Source organism: Anarhichas minor, unplaced genomic scaffold, assembly GCF_050575085.1.
Source record: "Anarhichas minor isolate MPS153535 unplaced genomic scaffold, ASM5057508v1 ptg000050l, whole genome shotgun sequence".
NCBI lineage: Eukaryota > Metazoa > Chordata > Actinopteri > Perciformes > Anarhichadidae > Anarhichas > Anarhichas minor.
Genome location: NW_027466496.1, coordinates 1,307,503 through 1,329,445, shown reverse-complemented (window position 1 = coordinate 1,329,445; position 21,943 = coordinate 1,307,503). Strand labels below are relative to the sequence as shown.

General features: G+C 44.7%; 1 protein-coding gene across 1 annotated transcript in view; it reads left to right on the top strand.

Annotated features, from left to right (window-relative positions):
- LOC142971873 (partitioning defective 3 homolog) overlaps nt 1-21,943 on the top strand; it is a 301,306-nt gene that overhangs the window by 87,473 nt on the left and 191,890 nt on the right. Inside the window, exons 3-4 of the mRNA XM_076112603.1 lie at nt 1,471-1,645; nt 21,730-21,908. Of these exons, the coding sequence (XP_075968718.1) occupies nt 1,471-1,645; nt 21,730-21,908 (354 nt within the window). The remainder of the gene's footprint in view (nt 1-1,470; nt 1,646-21,729; nt 21,909-21,943) is intronic.

Below are 21,943 nucleotides of genomic sequence, written 5' to 3'. Positions count from 1 at the left end.
ATGCAGTCCGCTTTAATTGTGCGAAGCCAGCGTGAGAGATGTCGCCGTGAGTTACGGCAGCAGTAAACCACACGGGCACACTCGCAGAAGGGCATCAATTCAGACGCAGGTACACAGACAGCATACGCACTTAAGCATCATCCTCTGCATGTGAATTCCATTCAAAAAAAAAAGAAGAGCAGGGGCTTCTAAACTTGTTTGTATGCAGATTTCCCTGCGTAGGGGTGATGACAAACAGCAAGTACATGGAAGAACACTTGTGCTATTTTTACCTTCAGACAAACTCGATGCGGGGTTTACATGAAAGCGGTTCGCTCCCAGTGCTCGCTTTGTCGGTGGCTCTCCCCACATCCGTGGCCTTCCATTACACGGATTTGCAGGTAGCACAAAGACATACAGAGGACCTCATCTGCAGTCTGTAATGTACATACTATGGTTCTGTATAGCGTGTAGTGTATCAGGCTGCCGCGCTATGATTGCTCTGCCTGGATGGAATAAGAGGGTAATCTCCTCGTGAGAGCTTTTGGTAAGAGGTTGCGATGGCAATGAAAACCACTTGGCCTCCGCTCCGGGCGACAGCCGTGGCTGTCGTGGCTGTCGTGGCTGGAGGCACTGTGTCTATGTCTGGACTCCAGGGTGAACTGATTTGATTTGGGTGGGGGGGGGGGGGGGGGTCAAAGGTCACTGTCACCTCACAAAACACGTCTTTGGTCCTAACTCAAGAACTCATGTGCTAATTATGATAATTTCACCGCAAATGTCGAATGGGATAAAATGATGAAGTGATGACATTTTGGACAGACATGGACGTAAACTGCAACTTGTAAACTGAGACTGGTTGGCAGAGGCATACAACTGTAAGGTGGTGATCCTAGTCCGTCATTGCTCTCTCTCTCTCTCTGTCTCTCTGTCTCTGTTTCTCTGTCTGTCTCTCTCTCTCTCCCTCTCTCTCTCTCTCTCTCTCTCTCTCTCTGTACATAACATAACCCGGGCTGCTGTCTCTCCCTCGCTCTCCTGTTGAGTGGGTGAGTTGGCTGCAGTGATGAGCCGTGTGTGTGTGTCAGACTCTGATAATTACGGGATGCTGCGGGGAGTTCTCCCTATCTGGCCCGGGAAACATGGCAACGTATCACCTTTGTGGGAATGGAGCAGCTGCTCACTGTGGGAGCCAAACCTGGCAACCCGGAACAGCCCGCGCTACATGACTGCAGATGTTGCAAGATTACACTGTAGAGAAAGGGAGTTGCTGCAAGACTTACAGCATGATTGACGGATTTGGGCTGAGGCAGATTACCTCAATGTGAATATAATACAGTACACGTGTAGCCATTAATTGTTTGGACACATATCTGACATATACACCCATATTTACTGCTTATGCAGATACCGGTGACATGTCTGTCTCTCTTTACCCTCTAAACTCACTCTCTTTACCTCACTAACACACAAACTCCCCCTCTCTCTCTCCAGCTGGTAGCAGTATATGAAGAGCAGGACCCTCACAATGGAGGCGACGGTACCAGTGCCAGCTCCACCGGTACACAGAGTCCGGAACCCTTCGCCAGTGACATGGGTTCAGCATCGGCCTTTCAGCCCTGCCAGGCCATCAGTGAGATCGAGGTCACCCCGTCCGCTCTGCGATCCAGTGAGTCCAATTAAAACATTCACCACTAACAGTTCAGTACTGTGGCCTTAAAACAAAGCCTTCATCACATGTTGTATTAGTAAGTTAATGGTACACCACATAATTAATGAGATACTCATTTCCATAGCTCGGCTTTTCTTTCTTGGCAAACATTGAAACCAAAAAAAACGTTAAAAAAACGTTACTTACAACTTACTTCATTAGGATATCAGGGAGCTTGAAGTGCATTTTCTACCTTGTAGCAAAAAGCAACTGACATTGTTAAGATGTAAGTATATTATGTAAAAGCAGAAAGGCCCGTGTCGGGCATTTTTTTTAAAGAACGAGCAGGAAATCTGTGCCACCAGCAGGAATTCAAAATGTAAAGCTTGAAAGGATATGGACATGAAAGCTGACATCTGAAAGCTAAACATTACTACAGAAAGATGCACATATACTCAGCAGTTTATTCATGTTTACGGTGTGAAAATCAGAGAAGCTACATCACAGCATGAAGTTAGACCGAGCTCAGATAAAGTTATCTTGTTGTTTTGAATCTCCCGGGCTGTCAGAATGAGGGATAAAAAGACACAAAGATTATAGGTTACCAATAGATGTGTGTCATGGGACAATACCAAATACCTAAATGCAACAAAGTAAACTTCTGCTTCACAACAAACTGCACGGCGTCTGTTTGGCTCGGTGCTTCGGGTGTATCGTGCGGACTCGAGTGTCTGTCAAGACGGCGCAGTGTGTCCAGGGAACGGCGGCGTAAGGCCGACAGGTGGAAACCGAGACAACTGAAGGAATTGAGAGACAGTTGGAAAATCAGTCATGCAAGAGCACACATGCCAGAGCAACGTCGACATGCACGCACCCACACACACACACACACACACACGGTACACACAGCCAGAAAATGGCACAGCAGCCAGTGACTCAGATGTAGCTCATGTCCACATATTCACCTCCCATGAAGTGGAACCGGTGAGCTGATGCAGAGCTGTCTTAAACTTCAAAAGACATCTAAGACATTCACGCCAGAACTCACAGTCGGGCATGGACTCTCACACACACACACACACACACACCCACACACACACACACACACATGAATGAACAGTAGACTTAGCTCCCCAGCCCTGACATAGCCCTTCTCTCAACCTGCCTGTTAGACTGTGGAGATTTATGGAAATCGTTCCAGAGAATGGAGCAATGTGAAAGTAAACCGGTTGGTTGAAGCCATCTGACCTGCTGTATACTTGCTTCAAACAAACCAGGCCCGGTGTTGTGGGTGGGGCCTAACCTGAATGACTTACTGACATATTGTTTCACTTTGTTTTTAATTATTAAAAGTGATAAATGCGTTTCTGTTTTTTTTTTTATCAGGCTCTCGCCCAGCGTTGGTTCTATGTTGGTTCTAGTAACATGTCGGTATCCAGCTGTGCAGAATGCATGTATCAACGGTTTAGAATGCAGATGCAGTCACTGTCTAATTTTCAAAGAAGAACTTAGAAAGACAATGTAGAAGACGGCAGGTGGAGCTGAAAGCTCCTGCCTGACCTGACTGTCTTTATATTGCCTTGAAAGCATAGACTGTTTCTGCTGAGAAAAGCTCATGACTTGACAGCGCAGTGCATCGCGCTCTCTTGTTAAAAGTCAAAAAAGCTCACCCAGCAGTCAATCTCTCTCTCTCTCTCTCTCTCTCTCTCTCTCTCTCTCTCTCTCTCTCTCTCTCTCTCTCTCTCTTTCAAAATAAAACATGTTGTGTCCCTTATAAATTCAAAAGAAAATAGCAATATGAGGGGAAATGTGTTTATTCTTTTACATTCAGGTTGCCAAAAAATCATTTCAGGACATCTCTGACTATGATGAAAGTTTAACATTTTAATTTGATCAATTGAGAGATTTTTAAAGTCCCTAGAAGTGTATGATATTAACTATGTGTCATGGTCTAGTGTTAAAAAAAGTAAAAAATTACAAAAAATGCTAATGTAGAATCACAACACTTGTACAATCGCAATACTTAAAAGTCGCACCCAAGTATCATGATGGTATCAAATCAGATGATAAGCACATCGTCCCCGCCGTAATGTTTGGTCTTGATTCTTATCTTTCTAAATATTTCTAAATATAACTTTGCTCATGAATATGAACCTATAGCTTCACACTTGCACTGCCTCTTCATAGTGGGTTCAAGAGAACCATCACTTTGTCCATTACTCAATGTCTCGTTATGTCTTCTACACATATGCATGCATCAATCAGCTAGAGAAGCATGTAGCATCCATTTTACAGCCGCTCCATAATATATGGTGACATAACCTGAGCAAGCAAGGCATCCATGTGTGTTCATGGATTCACGCAAATGAAGTGTTCCAAGCGACTGACAAGTGACTTCATAAAGTAATGAATGAAAAGTGAAATAATAGTTTGATCTTTAGCTCATATTGGGACCACAACGGAGAGCTTATGAAAGCGCCGTCCTACCCACCCACACAAACAGCCGGTCTCTCGCATATGCTGCCCTGTAAATTGTAGGTTTCGCATTCAAGAAATATAATGGCGAGATTGCGGCAAAACAGGGGGAACTGATTGCTTCCTACACACTGTGTTGCTCCCGGTGATGGGTATGTCCGTAGCAATTTTTCAGAGATAATAACAGTGAAGAAGAAAGTTAGAAAAAGGGAGACAGGGGGCTGCAGCCAATCAGGCAGTCAGTCAGGTAAGGACAATGATACGTTTTGTTCCGTGGTAGTTTACATAAGTGCAGCCATACCACCAGGATACAATGAGATTGCATTGTTTACAGGATATGTTTGTTCCTCGGTGACTATCTATAATCTTCACTGATTCTTTCCCACTTACATGTCCCTAATTCCACTCCACTCCAGAAGTACCTCACAAGATGTATATGCATGCAGTGAATAACAATTGTAAGAGATTGAGAGACAGACAGACAGACTGACTGGCAACACATACTCAGCCAGATAAACACGACAGGCAGATGGTCCCTCCTGAGATGCAGATGAGCAAATTACTGGCAGCAATATTGCATATCAGACATCAAAGTGTTGCAGCGGCGCCCTTGGCAGCTGTGCTCTGAGGCAGAGAATTATGGCTATTTAAAATCATCATCTTTTAGAGCCATATTGATTGTTTTTTCCTCTCCTACAACTCCCAAAGTCCCAAACTCATGCCTCTCGCTTTCTGTGTGTCCTCCACCCCTCCCCTCGCCTCCGTCTTGGGAGCCCATTTTAGATTTCCATGCTAACATGTGCCGTGCAGGTCAAACTGCTAATAATTGGATTGGAGATGAGATGTAAATTACAATAATGAATGTAATTTTCCCGTAATTATACGGATGCCTGAGCTGCCTCTGCCTCTACTCACCAATAATTTCTCATTTTTCAGAAGAGAAACTTTAAATTAACACTGGACCTTGATGGCGCTTGTAGCTTTGAGTTTGAATGTTCTGTTCTTTGTTGCTCAAAGAGCATAAAACAGGAATCCTTCGATTCGACCCAGGGTTGACTTTATATTACTGGCAGGTAGATTGCCATGTGGTATGCGCCCGAACCACTCGGCTATGGGTTCTTCCATTTCAATACCTCTTCAAGGCTGAAATGAATGGAAGTAAATTACGAGAGGGCAGCTGTGCCTTCTTTGTTCCACCTGTGGACAAACAGAGAAGACTGCTATGGAAAACAACACAGAGCGATGCACTCAGTGCTGAGGTCACAAGGATAGTTGTTCCAGCTGGCCCCGCTGGAAGGTATCGTTTAAATACGGGGATGACGGTGCCCCACTAAAGACAGTCTGATTGTGTAATAAATGTGCTTGTCCACATGCAAAGTGACAGAAATAATTGTGTCAGTCCTTGGCTCCTTCCTCACCTCCACACAGCTGGCAATCAGAGCGGGAATTGGGTTCGAATGTCGGATTGAGCTTTTCAGAAAACTTCGAAAGTATCGCGTCATCTACAGCATTGAACCTTGGCTGTTGGCTTTGGATGACATCATATGTTTACGGCCTAAACGAATCACGTCCCTACACATACTTATGTGTTCGAAAGGGGTATTCAACAGATTACAGAATCAATGTTTTGGGCGTTGACTCAAGCATTGGTGTGTCTTCCTTCAACTTTCAGAGATTGCTACGTTTTATGTTGTTGTTGCTTCACTGTTGGGCGTTTATTCCTAGGTTTTTATAGGCTGAATGGCTATTGCTCAGGACACACAATCAGAAAATGGGAGCAGCTCAAGTGCTATTGACAGAGGTTAAAACTACACTGACATTGACGTGGAGTGGTTTAAAAACACTCAACGGAAGATCACAGTGATTACAACGATACTTCCATGATTGGCCCAAACTATAATATCTACAGACAACATGTTTTTGTGACAGTTACACTGTGACCACTTTTACAAATGTCAGCTCCAGCCAAGACAAACTCGCTCTCTGGCGCTTTTGCTCCCGAAAGTAGACCAATGTGGTGATGAATGGTCCGTTCCTCCACTGACCTGGCCCTATTGTCCTTGAATCTCCCCTCCCTTGGTCCTTGATGCTCTGTGGTGACAGGGTTGCTGGGAGGCCATTAGAGAGATTGCCTGTGGGGGGGTTGGGGGGGGCAGACCTCTTCGAAAAGGAGGGCCTTCTTATAATCAATTTGGCTTAGTGGGCTGCCACGGAGGAGGCTCCCTGCCGCCAGCCAAGGCCATATAAAAGTCAGTACAGAAGAGGAGAGGCACAGTGATGCACGGACAACACACAGTGAAGTGTAGACCGTGACATGCAGGTTAGCATGATTTCCTCACCAAACTCGCCATAAAGACATGAAGCTGCTCACTTAAGACATAACTTCTCGTAGACACAATAACTAATGTCTGAGATAGTGTTTGGAAGTGTGTTTTTTCTTTTTGCGATCTCCATCTCAGATTTAAGGCTTAAGAAGTGGACTGCCCGCCCCATCGTGGGCTCTCCCATTGGGTTTGGGTGACTTCCAAAGGCAGCGATTGTCAATTATAGATAAACTACCAGGTTTAGGTTTGGAACCACATGCAGCTAGGCTCTGATACTTATCATTCTCATCTGCCCTCTCTCTCTCTCTCTCTCTCTCTCTCTCTCTCTCTCTCTCTCTCTCTCTCTTAACTCTCTCTGGTACAGAACTACCTCTTCAATCTCTCACTTCAGCAGTGAGCAGTGCGATCCAGGGGCTTAGATATCAGAAGAATCACAGAGTTGATAGCGACGGCAGTGTGCATCTACTGATTGCTCCTGTTAACCCACCTCACGTCGGCTGTGTCCCACTCCTTACTGCCTTTCCCTTTCAGCAAAGTTCTCAGAATCTCGGAAAACGTCATAACTTCTTCATAACAATTTTAGCCTTAACAGAACATGAGACATAGCCTAGGACTACATTGTTAGGTACTGGTGACACGTTTAGCTGTTTGTCAAAGAAATACATTTGTTTTCATCTTTGAGTAGTCTACTTGCCATTGTTGTAGTACCCTCCCATTGTCCTTGGACTTTTTTACAGCGTGGTTGGTCATCCGGTTTTGGGTACACGGACTGTTGGCTAATGGGCTACAAGTGTTACAGTATATAGCAACAAAATAAGCCGGGGAGTACTTGCACCCTTCCCCACCACCTACATCATGTGTCTCCAAAAAACAAGTTGCCAAGAAACAAGCCCTGCTTTCTCAACTGGTGAGCTTACATTTTCTCTTTGATTCTTTTTCTTTCTCTCTTTTATATTTGGCTTTGGGAAGAAGTGATGCCATAGACTCCATGTTGCTCTTTCCACCTCTGCAGTGCCGGGACACTATCCATCGTCATGACAGGCTTATCCAGCAAAAGGATTAATTTAGCTCCGATTCCACAAAATTAAAAAGCTCCCCCCTGTGTTGTACGTGGATATGAAAGAAAAGCACTATTGTTCCAATGGACCTATCAAGAAGAATTTACTGTAGTCTTGGCAAGGGTTCAATGTTTTGCCAGTGTAGGGTTATAAAAGAGAGGAGGGATGTGTTTATGTCATGGTGGCCCCCTAATACATCTACTCAACTCTTCCTCAGCAACGATCCACAACCACTCCAACTGTGCATCACGCCTCTCAAAGTAGCTTCAGAGTTGAGTACGCACTCGGCAGGGAGGACGTTGGGATAGCAAGCTCATCATTAGCAAAGCTGAAAGCACTTTCAAACCCACCGGCCTCTCGTGAGACTCTGAACTGCCTTCCTCCACCTGAGTTAGTGGAGAGGCTATTAGTTATGTCAACTCTTAATCATACTCGCGCTTGTAGAGGGAGAGAGAGAGAGAGAGAGAGAGAGAGAGCGGGAGTGCCCAGGGTGGGTCTTTAAACTGCAGTGGAGTAGGGGTTCAGTTCACAGTCACTGGGAATATTAGCCATAGAAACACTCATTCTATCATAATAGCATCCAGGGCTTGTTATAGCTAATTATTGCAACGGCTGGTACTGTTAAATGGCGAAGACGGTGTTTTGGTAATGAAGTGTGAAGTGCTTGGAGTGGTAAAAAGTCTCCACTCAGCACCGCTGGGAATGTGCTACCAGCACTATTCTTATTATTACTTCTGCCAGGATCCCAATAAAGCCATAGCTGGACAGCTGAATCATGGGGAGTTGTGTGTGTGTGTGTGTGTGTGTGTGTGTGTGTGTGTGTGTGTGTGTGTGTGTGTGTGAGTTTGCGGACTGCTTTATTACTTCCTGAGCCGGGCTGAGATCAATTCTGCAGGCCACACAGGGACAGCGAGGTCTCGATTGCAAGACAAAGTCCTTCACACTTTCTGACATGCAGGAATAAACTTGAATGGCGGCTGGCCGTAACCCCGTGACGGGGAGCATGGGAAGGGAGCCAGAGTTTGTTTGTGGTGTCATCTCAGACGTTTAGCAGAATTATGTGTCTGCCTGTCGCCATCGGACATATGGCATCCTCGTCCATGCACTTGTGATTTGTCAGAGAGCTTGTTTATCCACTTTGTAAATGCTAACATATTTGTAGTGTTGACATAAATCCTGTTCGGCACTTTTGAGTGATAATGTTGGGGATGAGACTCTGCAGAGACGGGAAGCGTTTGATTGCAGAGTTTTTCGGAGTCATGTAAGCTTTGCTTCGTCTTGTTTCTCTGTCAGATGAGGAGAGAGGAGATACTTGCGGTATCCTTTTTCTCACTTTGTGACCACTGAAAATATCACAAAGCACTTTTGTTGCTAAGTGACAACAGTTTTAACAATAATTCAATAACCAAATCAGAGCTTGAGGTCTTCATTAGTGGTCCCTTGTGTCATTAATGAACAATTGATTTACTCTTTGTCTGTTTTTCTGTCTCAGAGTTGCTCATTGCTCCCTTACGAAGGTGCTTCGTAATTTCAACAGACACAGACTCATTTAACTTGGAATCAATACACTGGTCTTATATTTCTCTCCAAAGCCATGCCTCACTCTGTAACTCTCATTGGCTGGTGAGAACCTCTGTGCTTCGTTTCCATTGTGAATGACACGTCAAAAGAGGGTCAAATTGGCCAAGGGCAATGCCTCCTGGTCTCAGCACGATAAGTCCTCAAAGGGTTGGGAGTGTTTAGCATCTCTTTGTGTCCGGGCTCTACATCCCAGTGGACCTGCAAACAACCCCCCCGACTCCTCCACCCTCTTCATTAGTCCCTTTGTACGACTCCTCCACCCTCTCTGGCTCCTGCACCCATCTGCTTCATTGTCTTCCACGGGGAGGTCACCTGTGAAGTTTGTCTGCTTCAAAGCACACGTGAGGGAAGCACTCAGAGGCATGTGCGGGCACATGCTGGCTAGCCACATGTGGCTGGAAACACGCGTGTTTACACACACACACACCTAATGCAGGCAGACAGGGAATCATACACACACACACGAATGCATACATGTAAGCAACACGGGAGCATTGTCGTGTCCACGCAAGAGACGGCACTCGTTAATTGTTTTCATTATTAAAGGTGCATGTGTTCGCAAATGAGCGCTCACACACAGACACACACACATGTTGACATGCTGCGGAAATGGTCCACCATAACAACTAATATCGACTATTATCTAGACATAAAATGTGACGTAGAGGTATTGAAGAAAATATTTGCTTTAAGGAAATTATTGAAACAAGTAGATTCATCAGTTGAGATGATGTCACAGCATTGAGACAGGATTCTTTTTTCTGCACACTCCACACAATGTTTGTGGTGAAATTGGTCCTACAGCTTGCTTATGAGAGCTCTCGGCCACAGAACGTCTCTCATCCCCCCCCCCCCCCCCCACACACACTCTCCTCCTTCCTGTTTTTCATCAGATCCAAAAGATCCAATCCACCGCGAAGCCCTGTGGAAATCCCAGAACACTCCACTACCACATTCCCAGCTTCCCGCAAACATGATCATTCTCAGAGTATACTGACTTTGGCTCGCAATCGCATCTTTGATCAAAGCAAAACATTTTCGCGTACTTGATTTATTGTTGCTTCTCATGGAATGGTCTCTGTCAGCCATTTGGACATCAAGGAGCAAATTAATTTGACAGTGTGCAGCGACTACTCGGGAGACTTCTTCTATGCTGCCCAAGCAAATGTTTAGAGACCACATGTTGGTAGATTAGACTGAAGTTCTGGGTCTGGAAAAAACTGCTACTTCTCCTGAGGCCCAGATTAGAACTATGAATTATTGATACGTGTTGAGATGCTTTCATTGGCCCACAGGAAGAGGCAGAAACACATGAATGAAAATAAAAAACATTACTAACTCCACCACTGCAGCAAACTCGCCTAATAATCACATCTTGCGTGAGAAGTCTTTCTTGCATTTCCTCAGATCAGCTACACTTTTTGTGTTTGTCATGGCATCCCATTTGTATTAACAGCAATAACGCTTCATTGATCTCCATTAAGGAAGTCTACATGGACGTGTAAGCACTCAGCTAAAGGAAGACACCCTGGAGCTGGTTTGGTTTTTAGTTCCTTACTCTGGCAGAGCAGATGCAAGGTTGACAAGAGGGGTTGAGTTTCCTCGCCACTTCCTAAAGCCGGCCGGCCCAAATTGCCTTTGTCATGTGGAATTTGGTCACGTTGCAGAGATCAAACCCACAACTAGCTGACTCATCGTGTCTCCCTGGTGAGGCTTTGGGAATATTGTCAGGGGTTTAGCTCAGTGGTAGAGCTTTTGACTGTAGATCCCCCACCTCAATTATGGGCCCTTCTCATCTTAGGGCAGGGTGAACCGGGTTCAAGTTGCACTGACAGCAAGCTAACACTTTGCTGAATAGTCACTGATTCAGACACCTATTGCACTGTTTTACTTTAATCCTTTCCTTCCTTGTATTTTGTACATTGAAACTGATTTCAGTGCTGCCACCTTGCCAGCAGTTCCAGTATTGTATCATTAAACGTTCACTGACAATATATTTAATTTGTTGTCCTCCAAAATATGAATACAGTATAATACAGTATCCACTTGTCACAACTACAGCATAGCTACACCTGCTTACTGTTTAAGGCACAGGCAGAACTTGGTTAAGGTTGGGGGAAGATCATGTCCAAAGTGCCTGAGACACGACGTATTAACATTTATTTAAAATTACTATCTTTCACTAACCTTAACCAAAGTGCTTTTGTTTGCCAAACCAAACTACACAGGGTACTCGGGGTATAAACCACAGACTTCCGTGTCTAACAACCCACTTCCCTGACTTTGGTGCGGCACAAACTCCATTCACTCAAAAAAACCAACATTGCCTGCTGTGAACATAATCTAAGCAGCAATTACGTTTACCACCCTAATGTAATTGAGAAAACAATGAAGTAGTGTGTACACAGAGTTTCTAGGAGACAGGGTTGCCTCTTTTGCATCCATTTATTGCTTTCACTCACTTATTTTAAGCAACTCCTAATAGGAGTCAATAAAACAAACACATTTCCTCTGATTGATCCCCCTGCATAGGACATTACTGTTAGTTTACAGCTAAAGGGATGACTGCTTACGACTTGGGCCGTGGCACTTTGAACTGAGGCAAACTTGGGCCGCGGGTGCTATGGAAAGATAAATAAAAAGTCCAAAGCAAGAGAACACGAATGTGTCAAGAAATGAAAAAGTTAGCAAACTTCCCTCCTAGCGTGACGGCACAATTTGAGAGAGCCTTATACTTCTTCAAAGTTTTTGCAAAAGAAGAAACCGACAAAAGTAGTTCACGCTCCTCAGCACATGATCGGGGCTTCGGCACTTCAAGTGCAGATGCAATTGCTGAAAAGTTACTCTGACATTTCATCATTCCAATACACCTCACTGTGGGGTCAAGTTGTGCCACAAGCCGTGAGCAATTGAAACTTTGGAGTTCAGTTGACACCTTTCACTGCTTTCCATCCACAACAGCAAGAAAGTTGCCCCTTTCCTGTTCTGACATGGGAAGCAATCTCTTTTTTTGTTGTTGTAATGATTTGTTTCACATTTATAATTCCATTTTAAACCAGCACTTTCTCATTGGACATTATCAGTGAGACCAAAGAAAAGTCTCCCTCCTCACTATGCCACCTCCTTGTCCAATTACTGCGTTATTCCTACCAAGGGTGCTTTAAGGAAAAGTTGGATTTTGGAAACTCCTGCTGCCGTCTCATCATCCCCTGCCTTGAATCTCAATGAAACCTCATGCGCTTTCATAACACTGCGTGACTGATCAGAGCGACGCATATCCAGTCTGCACATCACAATAGCATCTGTTTCCAAGCATCCTGGAGCCGAAACCCGTACTATAAAAGTTCTTCCCATCGTGCTTTTCTTCTGTTATTTTTGCCTTTTGTCGCTCTGCTGTGCGTTATGGAAGGAGCGCCTCTCTGATATGCTTTGACTCGTTGCATGTAAACCACTCTGACCTCATACATGCTGTTCTTCAGCGTGTGCCGTATCTGAAATAGATTTGTGTGCGCGAGCCGTTTCAAGATTAGCATGTGTGCTCAGCGGCAGGCTCCCAGCAGGCAGCGTCTAACCAGAAACGTCCCCGTCCATTGAACGACACGGGCCCCCAGCACCAGTGCCCATATCGCTCCTCCCGCAGCACTCCTCTCATCTCACACACCAAACAACTTTTTCTGTTTCCTCCCAATAAATCATGAAAGCGTCCCGAAAAAGTCGTGGAGTCTGGCGGAAGTTTGCGTTCGACAGTCTTTAGCTGAACCGAGCAGCTGAAGCGAGTGTGTTTGTGTTCAGAGCAGAGGAAGAAGTTATTCTCGTGGCTGAAATGTTTGCGATATGGATTTTGTGTACGTGCTGTCTGGAATCGGCCGTGTGAATGAGTTCCATGCGTCAGATGCCGTCTGACCTGCCAGAAACCGGAATCCATTCACTCACTCATCAGCCTCCAGTTTCCTCTCACACATCGGCTGTGACAATTAAATCTGTGACAATTTAGGCTTTTAGACGCAGAAGAAGCAAAGTCTTTGTGCCATGAAGTGATCCAGCATCTTTCTCTGCAAACACACGTTTTGCCCACTGTGGAAAAGCAAGTGTAGAGGCTGATGTAAGCTGTTGGTCTTCTCAGGAATGTCTCATAATTACTGTAATTATTATAAATTGGTGTTTACATGCTATACATTGCGCCTGTAATAAATGGGATTATATCAGCTGCCTGCATGAGTACATGTTTTCACATTTATACCAAAATAGCAAATTCATTGTTTTTTTTTATGAAAAAAACGCCAACATTAGCGGCTACCAACAAAACACATGCAAATATCCAACCAAATTGTCAGCGGTCGAGTTGCATTGTGGGAAGAAGAATCTGCGACTCTATCTCTGGTTCTGCTGCATCGATTTCAATCCTTTTAAAAAAAAAGAAGAAAAAAAAACGGTCCATTGTGATTCTGGTGATGTCTCTGTGGAGTATTTCCTGTCGAAGTCCAACCTTGTTCGGCCAACCAAACCGAATCCTAAAATGTATCAAGCTTGGTCGCCTCGGCCGTGCCTCCAGCTTCCCTCGCTGGCTGGCTCATGACATTTTCAGAGTGGTGTTTTTAATCATGAGCGACTTGGCCACATATCAGGCTGAGTGAGATTTATGGCCTCCTTTCTCCGAGAGCCTGTACCTCCGGACCGGCCTTAATGGAGAAACACACAAAATGGTGTTTACACGGAAGGTGCTGCTGCGGACCTGTTTCTGGGCCCCGCTGAGGGTTGTTTGCTTTGCTGATTAGCAACTCCCCGAGGGGCCTGGGTGTGGAGGGGAGTCTCCCTGTCTCCCTGAGTCTGGTCTGAGTCAGGTTAGAGCTGGGGCCGTTGTAATCGGGCTGCTGATCCCATTCTTTTATTTTCAGGGAATGGATATGGCTCTATGAAATAGCAAACTAAGGAACTCATTATACTACTTTTGCAAAATACAGTGAATGGAAAGATCTTAATGTATACACCAAAGACTGTATATAAGAGGTGGACGTGACTTCATTGGTTTGTGGGTTGCCGTTTTTTGAAACCTCGAGTTTGGCGTTCAGGACATCTTGGTTTTTTGCATCCAGTGAACTGAAGTGACCATATTTGGAATGCGTCCTAAAGCATTCCCTGCTTTATGGTCTATTTGACTGTAAATGGACTATAATTTACTAAACAAACATCATGTTGTATTGAAGAAGACTTGAAACTAGAGATTGAAACCATAAACTTATGATTACAATCTTTACTGAGGGAATAAACAAGAGAGAACTACGGTCATTTTCTCATAGACTTCTATACAATCTGACTTATTTTCGCCCCCTAATGGCCAGTAGAAAGAATGCAAGTTCAAGACGCTTCTGCATTGGCTTCACTTTTCAGAACTGGGTTGCCGCCTGGCACATACAGCAGACCCAGAGAAATTAGAGACTTAGGAAGCATGTACACACAAAGGCGTGAACACGCTCACGTGCATGTGTTTGCACTCTTTTGTATGTGCGGCGCATGCAAACACTCTGGGGTTTCAGCATGAGTAGAGCTTCGACCTAGATGAGTCAGGTTTGATTTGGTGAGTGAACTCCAGTCCTCCCCTCCTCTCTGAGATCTTCATTGTCTGGGGAAACAGCACATAAACACATACACACACACATACATTGAAGTGTCTAGGTGTCTGCTGCTGGAGACCTCATCTCTGAGGACTTTAGGGAGTCTGACATCCTCTCCTTTTTCTCTCCAGTAAATAGTCTGTATTGTCTTTCTGTCAGGAGAAGAGCATCAGTCTCTTTCTCTCTATATTTCTTGCTTAAAGGGAAAGCAGGACAGTTGTCTCAGCAGCCCTGTGTGAATGCAGCTCTCTAGTGTTTTTACTCGGGGACTGTGATGGGACATCGTACCCAAAACCTAAAGAAATGTGATTGACATATGAAGTTTGTCATTGAGAAGGGGACTGATTCCAAACTGAGTAGAACTTCCAAAATCCCTATTTAATGGTCAAATAATCACAGTTAACATTATGACACCTAAATTAGTGACAAGTGTTTTTCAGGACAAAAGTAGTGTTATATTTTTGACCACATCCCCGGTGCCATTGTGAGTCCCTTCAGCTTTACAGTCGATGCCGAACGTGACAGAAGAAGATTGAAGAGATCGCTGTGACTGTGCAGAGGCTCAGTCTTAAACTGCTCATTTTGAAGAGACGACCGTGCTATAGAGTTATGGCACAAAGATGTATTAGTTCTATCAACCATCCAAAGAAGTGGAGAGGCTTTCCTACAGAGGCTATACGCTGCCAGGCAAGTGATATTTTAGGCCAGTCTGCAACAGGAGGCTGCTGTGTGAAGAACTTCACCTTTAGAACCTGTAAACAGCACGGAGGACAAAGCCACGGCTTGTTTGGATTTATCTACAAACATGTCCTTTTTGGGCATGAACCAGCTGAGTGGTGCACTGGGGTGCGTAAATAGAAAGTGGTGAAACTAGCAACATTCAACTGGATTTTTCACAACCTAAATATACTGAATGATGGACTTTTTCTTTTCCCCAATACAGATTATTAGCATTTTAAAGCGGTTTGCTTTAAAAAAAATGTAGAAAATGTATAAAACATATGCATAAAAGACACACGCGCACACACACACACACACACACACACACACACACACTGTATAGATTGTTGGGCACTTAACTCTAAAGCCAAGTAGGGCTTTTGTTTTCATAACTGCCCCTTTGCCTTAAAGTGCTTTTCCATCCATCCATCTATTGGATTTCATCTCTTGCTCTTGGTAAAGGTCAACAGTTGATGTTTATTCAAAGTTTGCCTCCTCTCAGTCTCCGACGTGGCATCAGATTAGAGCTTTGCTAAACACTCCACAGAAGCACTCCGAGTGGTGCTCCTGACCCCGTCTGGCCTTCGGCTGACCAGCGTGCTATTTAAAGTCTTCTACATTTTTCATCTCCTCCTGCACAGTCCCGGTTCCCACCACTGCAACCAACTGTCTTTCCGCCCCCCCCCCATCCCCAAAAATGGAATTTTTTTTTGTTCCCCTGTGGATGATTCAGGTCAGGGTGTATTCAGTGGAAATCCCCATTCGCCGCACACAAGGGACATCAATATGTAGTCAGTGGTTGGAGAAGAGAGTTAAAATGGCTCAGTGCCATAATTTATTCAGACATTGAACTGGCCCAGGCTTGAGGTATTCAAAGTAGCCCAGGGAAAGAAAAAAAACACAGCTTTTAGACATTTCATGAAGCCCCGGTTGCTTGGCATTTATATTTAAATCAGCTCGCTGGGAAAGCATGGACTCAGCGTACGCCTGGGCCAGAGGGTCTCAAGAGGAAAATACCCAGTTCACCCACCAGACAGCCTTCATCCCTGCTCGGCTGATACTGCCTCTATTCCAACTTTGTATATAAATACTATTGTAGACCTGCTTTATTTATTCCATAACCTCTCACTCGGCAGGAAAATACCATTCGAGGGTGCATTCTAGCATCTGTGACGTTCACTGCAGAGGTTATCCTCCATAATGTATAAGTGTACAGAGCCCGCCTCTCATATTCTGATTAAAGGGTGAATCCACACATAGGAAAACAAAGGGACGTTTCACTGCTTTTCGTGTCAAACCCCAAAGAGTGTGTGCAACAGCAGGTGTTTTCCATTTTGACAGCTAGTGACAAACACCTGCTCAAAAGTTTCAAACCATAGAGATTAGTGAAGGAACAGCGGGTGTCAATGGAATCAGTGATATTGGAGCAAATGGTGTTCCAGTCAAGGAAACGTAAGAGTCAAGGCAACACCGGATTCTTCACTACTAAGGTTTTTGTGTGTGGAGGAAGGATTAGCATACTCTTCTACACCTTTATATCTCTGTGAGGTAATTTGGTCACCATAAAAATAGAAATAGGAGAGAACACACACGCACACACACACACACAGTCCAGTCTCGGTGTGTCCTCTCTGTAACCTTATCAGTGTGCTGAGTCATTAGCTCCATTACCTTGAGTTGGCAGCCAGTCAGGAGGAAGGGCCACTCCTTCCTCTCCAGGTACAGTAAAGGACCCTCTGCCTTTATTTTATGCCATCTCAGTGATTGGAAGCTTCCACAGCTAATACATTAGCGCTGACCCCCATCTCTTCCACCACACAGTAGGAAGTTGATTTGGCTATGTTATTAGAGCCACTTGAGGGAAACGTGTGAAAGCGTAGTGAGGTAGATGTCACCGTACTGCAGCTCGGTGTTGTTTATGAGCGACTAGAGAGATGACTACAAAGAGGAGCGTTTTTAATTCGGTGTGAGTTTATCAGTGGACGAGTAAACACCAAGCAGCTTCTTTTAAAGTTCAGTGAAACATCCCAATACTGAGTCCAGTATATTGTTCTAAAACATTTCATTCATTTATGGCTTTATTTTGATAGTACACTTATGATAATATTGTGTTAAATAAATAATACAGCGCCTCTTCAATCCCGCTTTTGCACGGTGATGGTTACAGGCTGATGTGAAATGTTCCCATTCCTGTGTTGCAGGATCCTGCAGCCATGAAACCAGTACAAATCTGTAGCTGTAGCTGAAAACTGAAGTAGGGTCCAGAATAGAGTTGAGTACAGCTTCTTCAAACTAAATGACTTTAATATTGACTTTAGCGCTGTGTGTGTATATATATATATATATATATATATATATATATATATATATATATATATATATAGCAGTGCTTTTATCCACGGTGATTCATTCCAGCTAATATATTTGTCGCGCAAACAAGGTGAGAGTGAAAGATAAATAAAGGACAAAGCAATACGAGGTAATAGCCCCTGGAGAGGCCAACCTCTCCCTGTGGTGTGTGTGTGTGTGTACATCTCTATGACCCTGCGCCCTGGCCATAATCCCTCACTACAGGGGCTGGATTAGGGCCTCGTTTTATTAGCCATCCCCCTCCCTCCATCCCTCCAACGGCCTCGCTCCCTCTGCAGCCTGGATCGATGGCTGGCTCGGTCTGAAGTGGCAGGGCTGGTTATTAAACGTGGGACCAACCAAGCCCTTCGGACTGCCGGGGTAATCCCATCACAAATTAAGTAGAGGAAAATTGGTCAGGGAGACCGGGGAGGGGAGAGAATCTTCATATTGTGACCTTCTAAACAGAAACAAGCACACACACAGCTCTCTTATTTATCATATGTTAATCTGTGAGGATTTTAATGAAGACTCACTATATGGGAATATGCTCCTCTGGTTATTGTTAACGCTTCCGTCTTTATCTGCTGCATTTGAATTCAATATACTTATTATGTGTGAATGTTTGGTACCGTACAAGCATGGTATTAAATAACACAAATAAAGTGTTTAGTCCCCTCACAATGGACATCTTAGTGTGTCAGCATCTGGCAACAATCGCGTGGCATAAAGCGAGATCGACGCTGTCATGTTGTCAAAAGGCCGAGATAAACGTCCAGTAAGAGCTGAGCCCTTGAGGTATTCTGGGAAATACACCAAGGCTTTTAATCCACATCAAGTGTCTTGTATAACCTTCTGTCCACACACACACACACAGACATGCAAAACAGAAAGCTTTATTCAAAATGTCCAATAAAAAAAGGCTCATTCTGAGGTAGAAGACAGGTAGAAATTTAAACAATCTAGCGAGCGTCTGCGTTTTTTTATCCCGGACTTTGTTTGATTTGATTCCCATTCCCCCCCCCCCCCCCCCCCCCCGCCCCTGTCTCTATGGATCCACCTCTCACTCGCTGTCTTTCTGTATGTGTGTGTGTGTCATCTCTAAGCCTGTCATGTATGATAATACTGGACGTTAATTATCCCCGCTGTCTGAGGTGAACGTCATTAGAGCCCTGAACTGGATGTGAACCAGCCGTTACCGACAGGGGGGCAAAGTATATTAAATGCCATTATTGAATCTTCAACCTAATTTAAGAGTAAACGCACAGCGACTGGCCGTCTGGCTGCTAGCTGTGCTTTTCTTTACTCAATTTCAAACCTCCTTTGAGGAATCCTACAGACAAGGGCCAACATAAATGAAACACATTTGTAACAGAGTAATGCAGAATACATTAAGAGCTGCTGGTGAGTTTTGCTGGCATGGTCTGAGGCAGCAGAGTGGTCAGGTTAGGGGGGGGGGGGGGAGATGAAACTTTTAACAGAGTGTTGGAAAAGCTACTTTGAAAGTGCGGTTTTACAAGCTACCTGTTACTGTATGAGAGCTTGCAGCGATGAGTCCCTCATGAGAAATAGACTTTTATTAACTCAAGTTGCTCAGAAAAAGTAGTTTCGCTCAGCTCCACTTTTTGGTTGCAGAGAAAGTTCCGAGAAGTTTCCAGATGTCATCATATCATATGCATAAGGACTCCCTCTGCTCACAGTGGAAGAAGAGAGGGGGAGGGGGGGTACACGCTGTGACAACAGCTCTTTTTAACTCAAACAGGATAACGGTGCAAAATGTTTCCTCGTTGGCCACACGGGGACTTTTTGGAAGTGAGACTGAGACGTTGTCAAACCCAGCAGTAAAGTTGGCAACAATAAGAAGGCTTTTTATAACATACAGCTTAGATTTAATGACGAGCAATATTATTTAGCATTTAAAATAATGTGGTTAAGTCACCATTAAACTACTGTAAAAGGTAGTGAAAGTGCTGAGTGGATTGCTGAGTTCTGCTCTGTGTCCAACCGTGTCCCACAGACTGTCCTCCCAAGAAGAACGACAGCAGCAGTTATTTCCGCAAGTGCCCCATTACGTTCCTTGACAACACTTTCACATCCAATGCTTTCTGCAATTACAGCAAAGTTAAGGTGAGGGTAATAAACTGGCCATGGCAAGGACATTATGGTTAAGGTACGGGCTAGGGTTAGGCAGGCAAAACACTTGGTTCGGGTTGGTTTAAGATCGTGGTTACAGTTAATTAAATGACAACAGTAACTGTACATCTCTAACTGGACACAAACTCTTCATCCTGCTACATAAAGGGCTAGGTAATGCCTGCACATCCACTGTTAGCTGAGCGTAAATTGTAAAACGCTAAATTGTCCAATATGGATGTGATTTCCAAGATACTGCGCTGCTGTGTCTGAGGCCACATACATGTACAAAACTATCTTAAACAGTCACCTTCATTGAATGCGGAAGCACTGTTGTACTTGAACTATGCAGACTGCAACAAGTCAGGGTTAATAGATAACCCTTAATGACAGTCATGGTTCAAACTGTGAAAAATACTCAGTAACAACAGCCTGCAGGCCAGCGAGGGACCAGAATGACTCTCAGTGAGTCGGCCAGCAACCTTCAAGCGGAGTGTTGTTGAGAACACGACAGACCACCTTATTATCAGGTCGAGGAGGGTTAGATAGTGGGAGTGGGTTCGAATGGATGTTTCATCATGCGAGAGTAAGCACAGGTGAAGGACATGGGAGAAGGTCAAGAGAGAGGCTTCCTGAAAGGATTCTTGATAGACAAAATATCGTGAGCCAGGGTGTGAGAATAAAGGCGACTGACAAACACGTCGCTGATCCCACCTTTATTTTGGGGGATTGAGTCACATAATTATACTGCCTTCATTTACTACCCTGCAGGCGGGGAGCAACAAACGATTACAGTCGCATTCAAGTCTCCCCAGTCTTGTCACGGCATTAAATACGCACGAGTTGCGGGCACAGCGTAAGCCGTGATTTGAATGCGCCGCTCCCGCTGCTAAGACATGTCTGTGGTGTATCAGATGGAAGCTTAGCGCCGGCATATGCTCGCTGTGCCGTGATCCGCCGATGGATGACAGGTGGTTACCCGACTATTTGCATAATCATGGGTGCCGCGCGCAGGCTGTTAGAGCGTCATAAACAAATCCATATGGCCTTTCTGGGAAAATCCAGATGATTCATACCCCGGCTCACGGATACACTTACAGTGTAACAGACATCAGCAGGATTCCTCCCTGAATGTCTCGGTTGGAGCACACTTCATTCCTTCTACTTGTTCTGGCAGCTCTCATCGAATACGTGAACTTTACACCCGGTTTTAGTTGCAGTTCGGTCAATGTGGCAGCTGTAACATGGACCAGCGCTTCCTGTGCAGTTTCTTCTAGATGTTTGATGGCAGGGGGCGGTTTTGGTTGGGAGACCCGGTTTCAATCCCGGGCAACTTTCCAGAATCAGCTTCAGTCTTTAGTGCGGTGTGTAAAATGACCCTTATCTTGAGAGTCGGATCATGATATGTGAGCAATTTTGCTGCAATTACGGTTGTAATTGTTATTTTTAGGGTGGCTAGGCCGAGCAAAGGGGTACATCATTTTCTCTCATATTTACATTTTCTTTTTTAAAGCTGTGTAATTTTCCACCCAAAACTATATCTACAGTATATGTCTGCCACTATTGCAGAACCCAAGCCAAGCCTCCCATAGTTGAGTTCTACAATGTTTTCCTTTGGGCTGAGTAGACTTTCTATGGAAAGAAAAGTATTTATAATCACCACTTCCCATGTCTCAGCGGACATATAGTGAAGTCGAGGAGGTGCTGTAGGGGTCTCTGGTTACCAGACAGAAGAGATGTGCCACAGTTGGAACACTTGAATTGGAAAGTGATCTGCTCATTATGCGAATAGCACAGGTTGAATAAGTCTCTTTTTTTCTCACTGTGTCCCCTATCTTTTCCTTCCACAGACATGCCTCTCCGCGTCCGTCGCAGTAGTGATCCCTCCCTGGCCGGCCTTCCTCCGGGCGAAGTCCCGGTCGGTCCAGAGGAACCGTCCCGAAAGAACCCGACCCGCTGGTCCACTACTGCTGGCTTCCAAAAGCAAAACCTCAAACCAAACACGAGCACCGGCAGCCTGGAACGAAAGGTACCAGAAACATAAGCTTGACTTACGACTGCTAT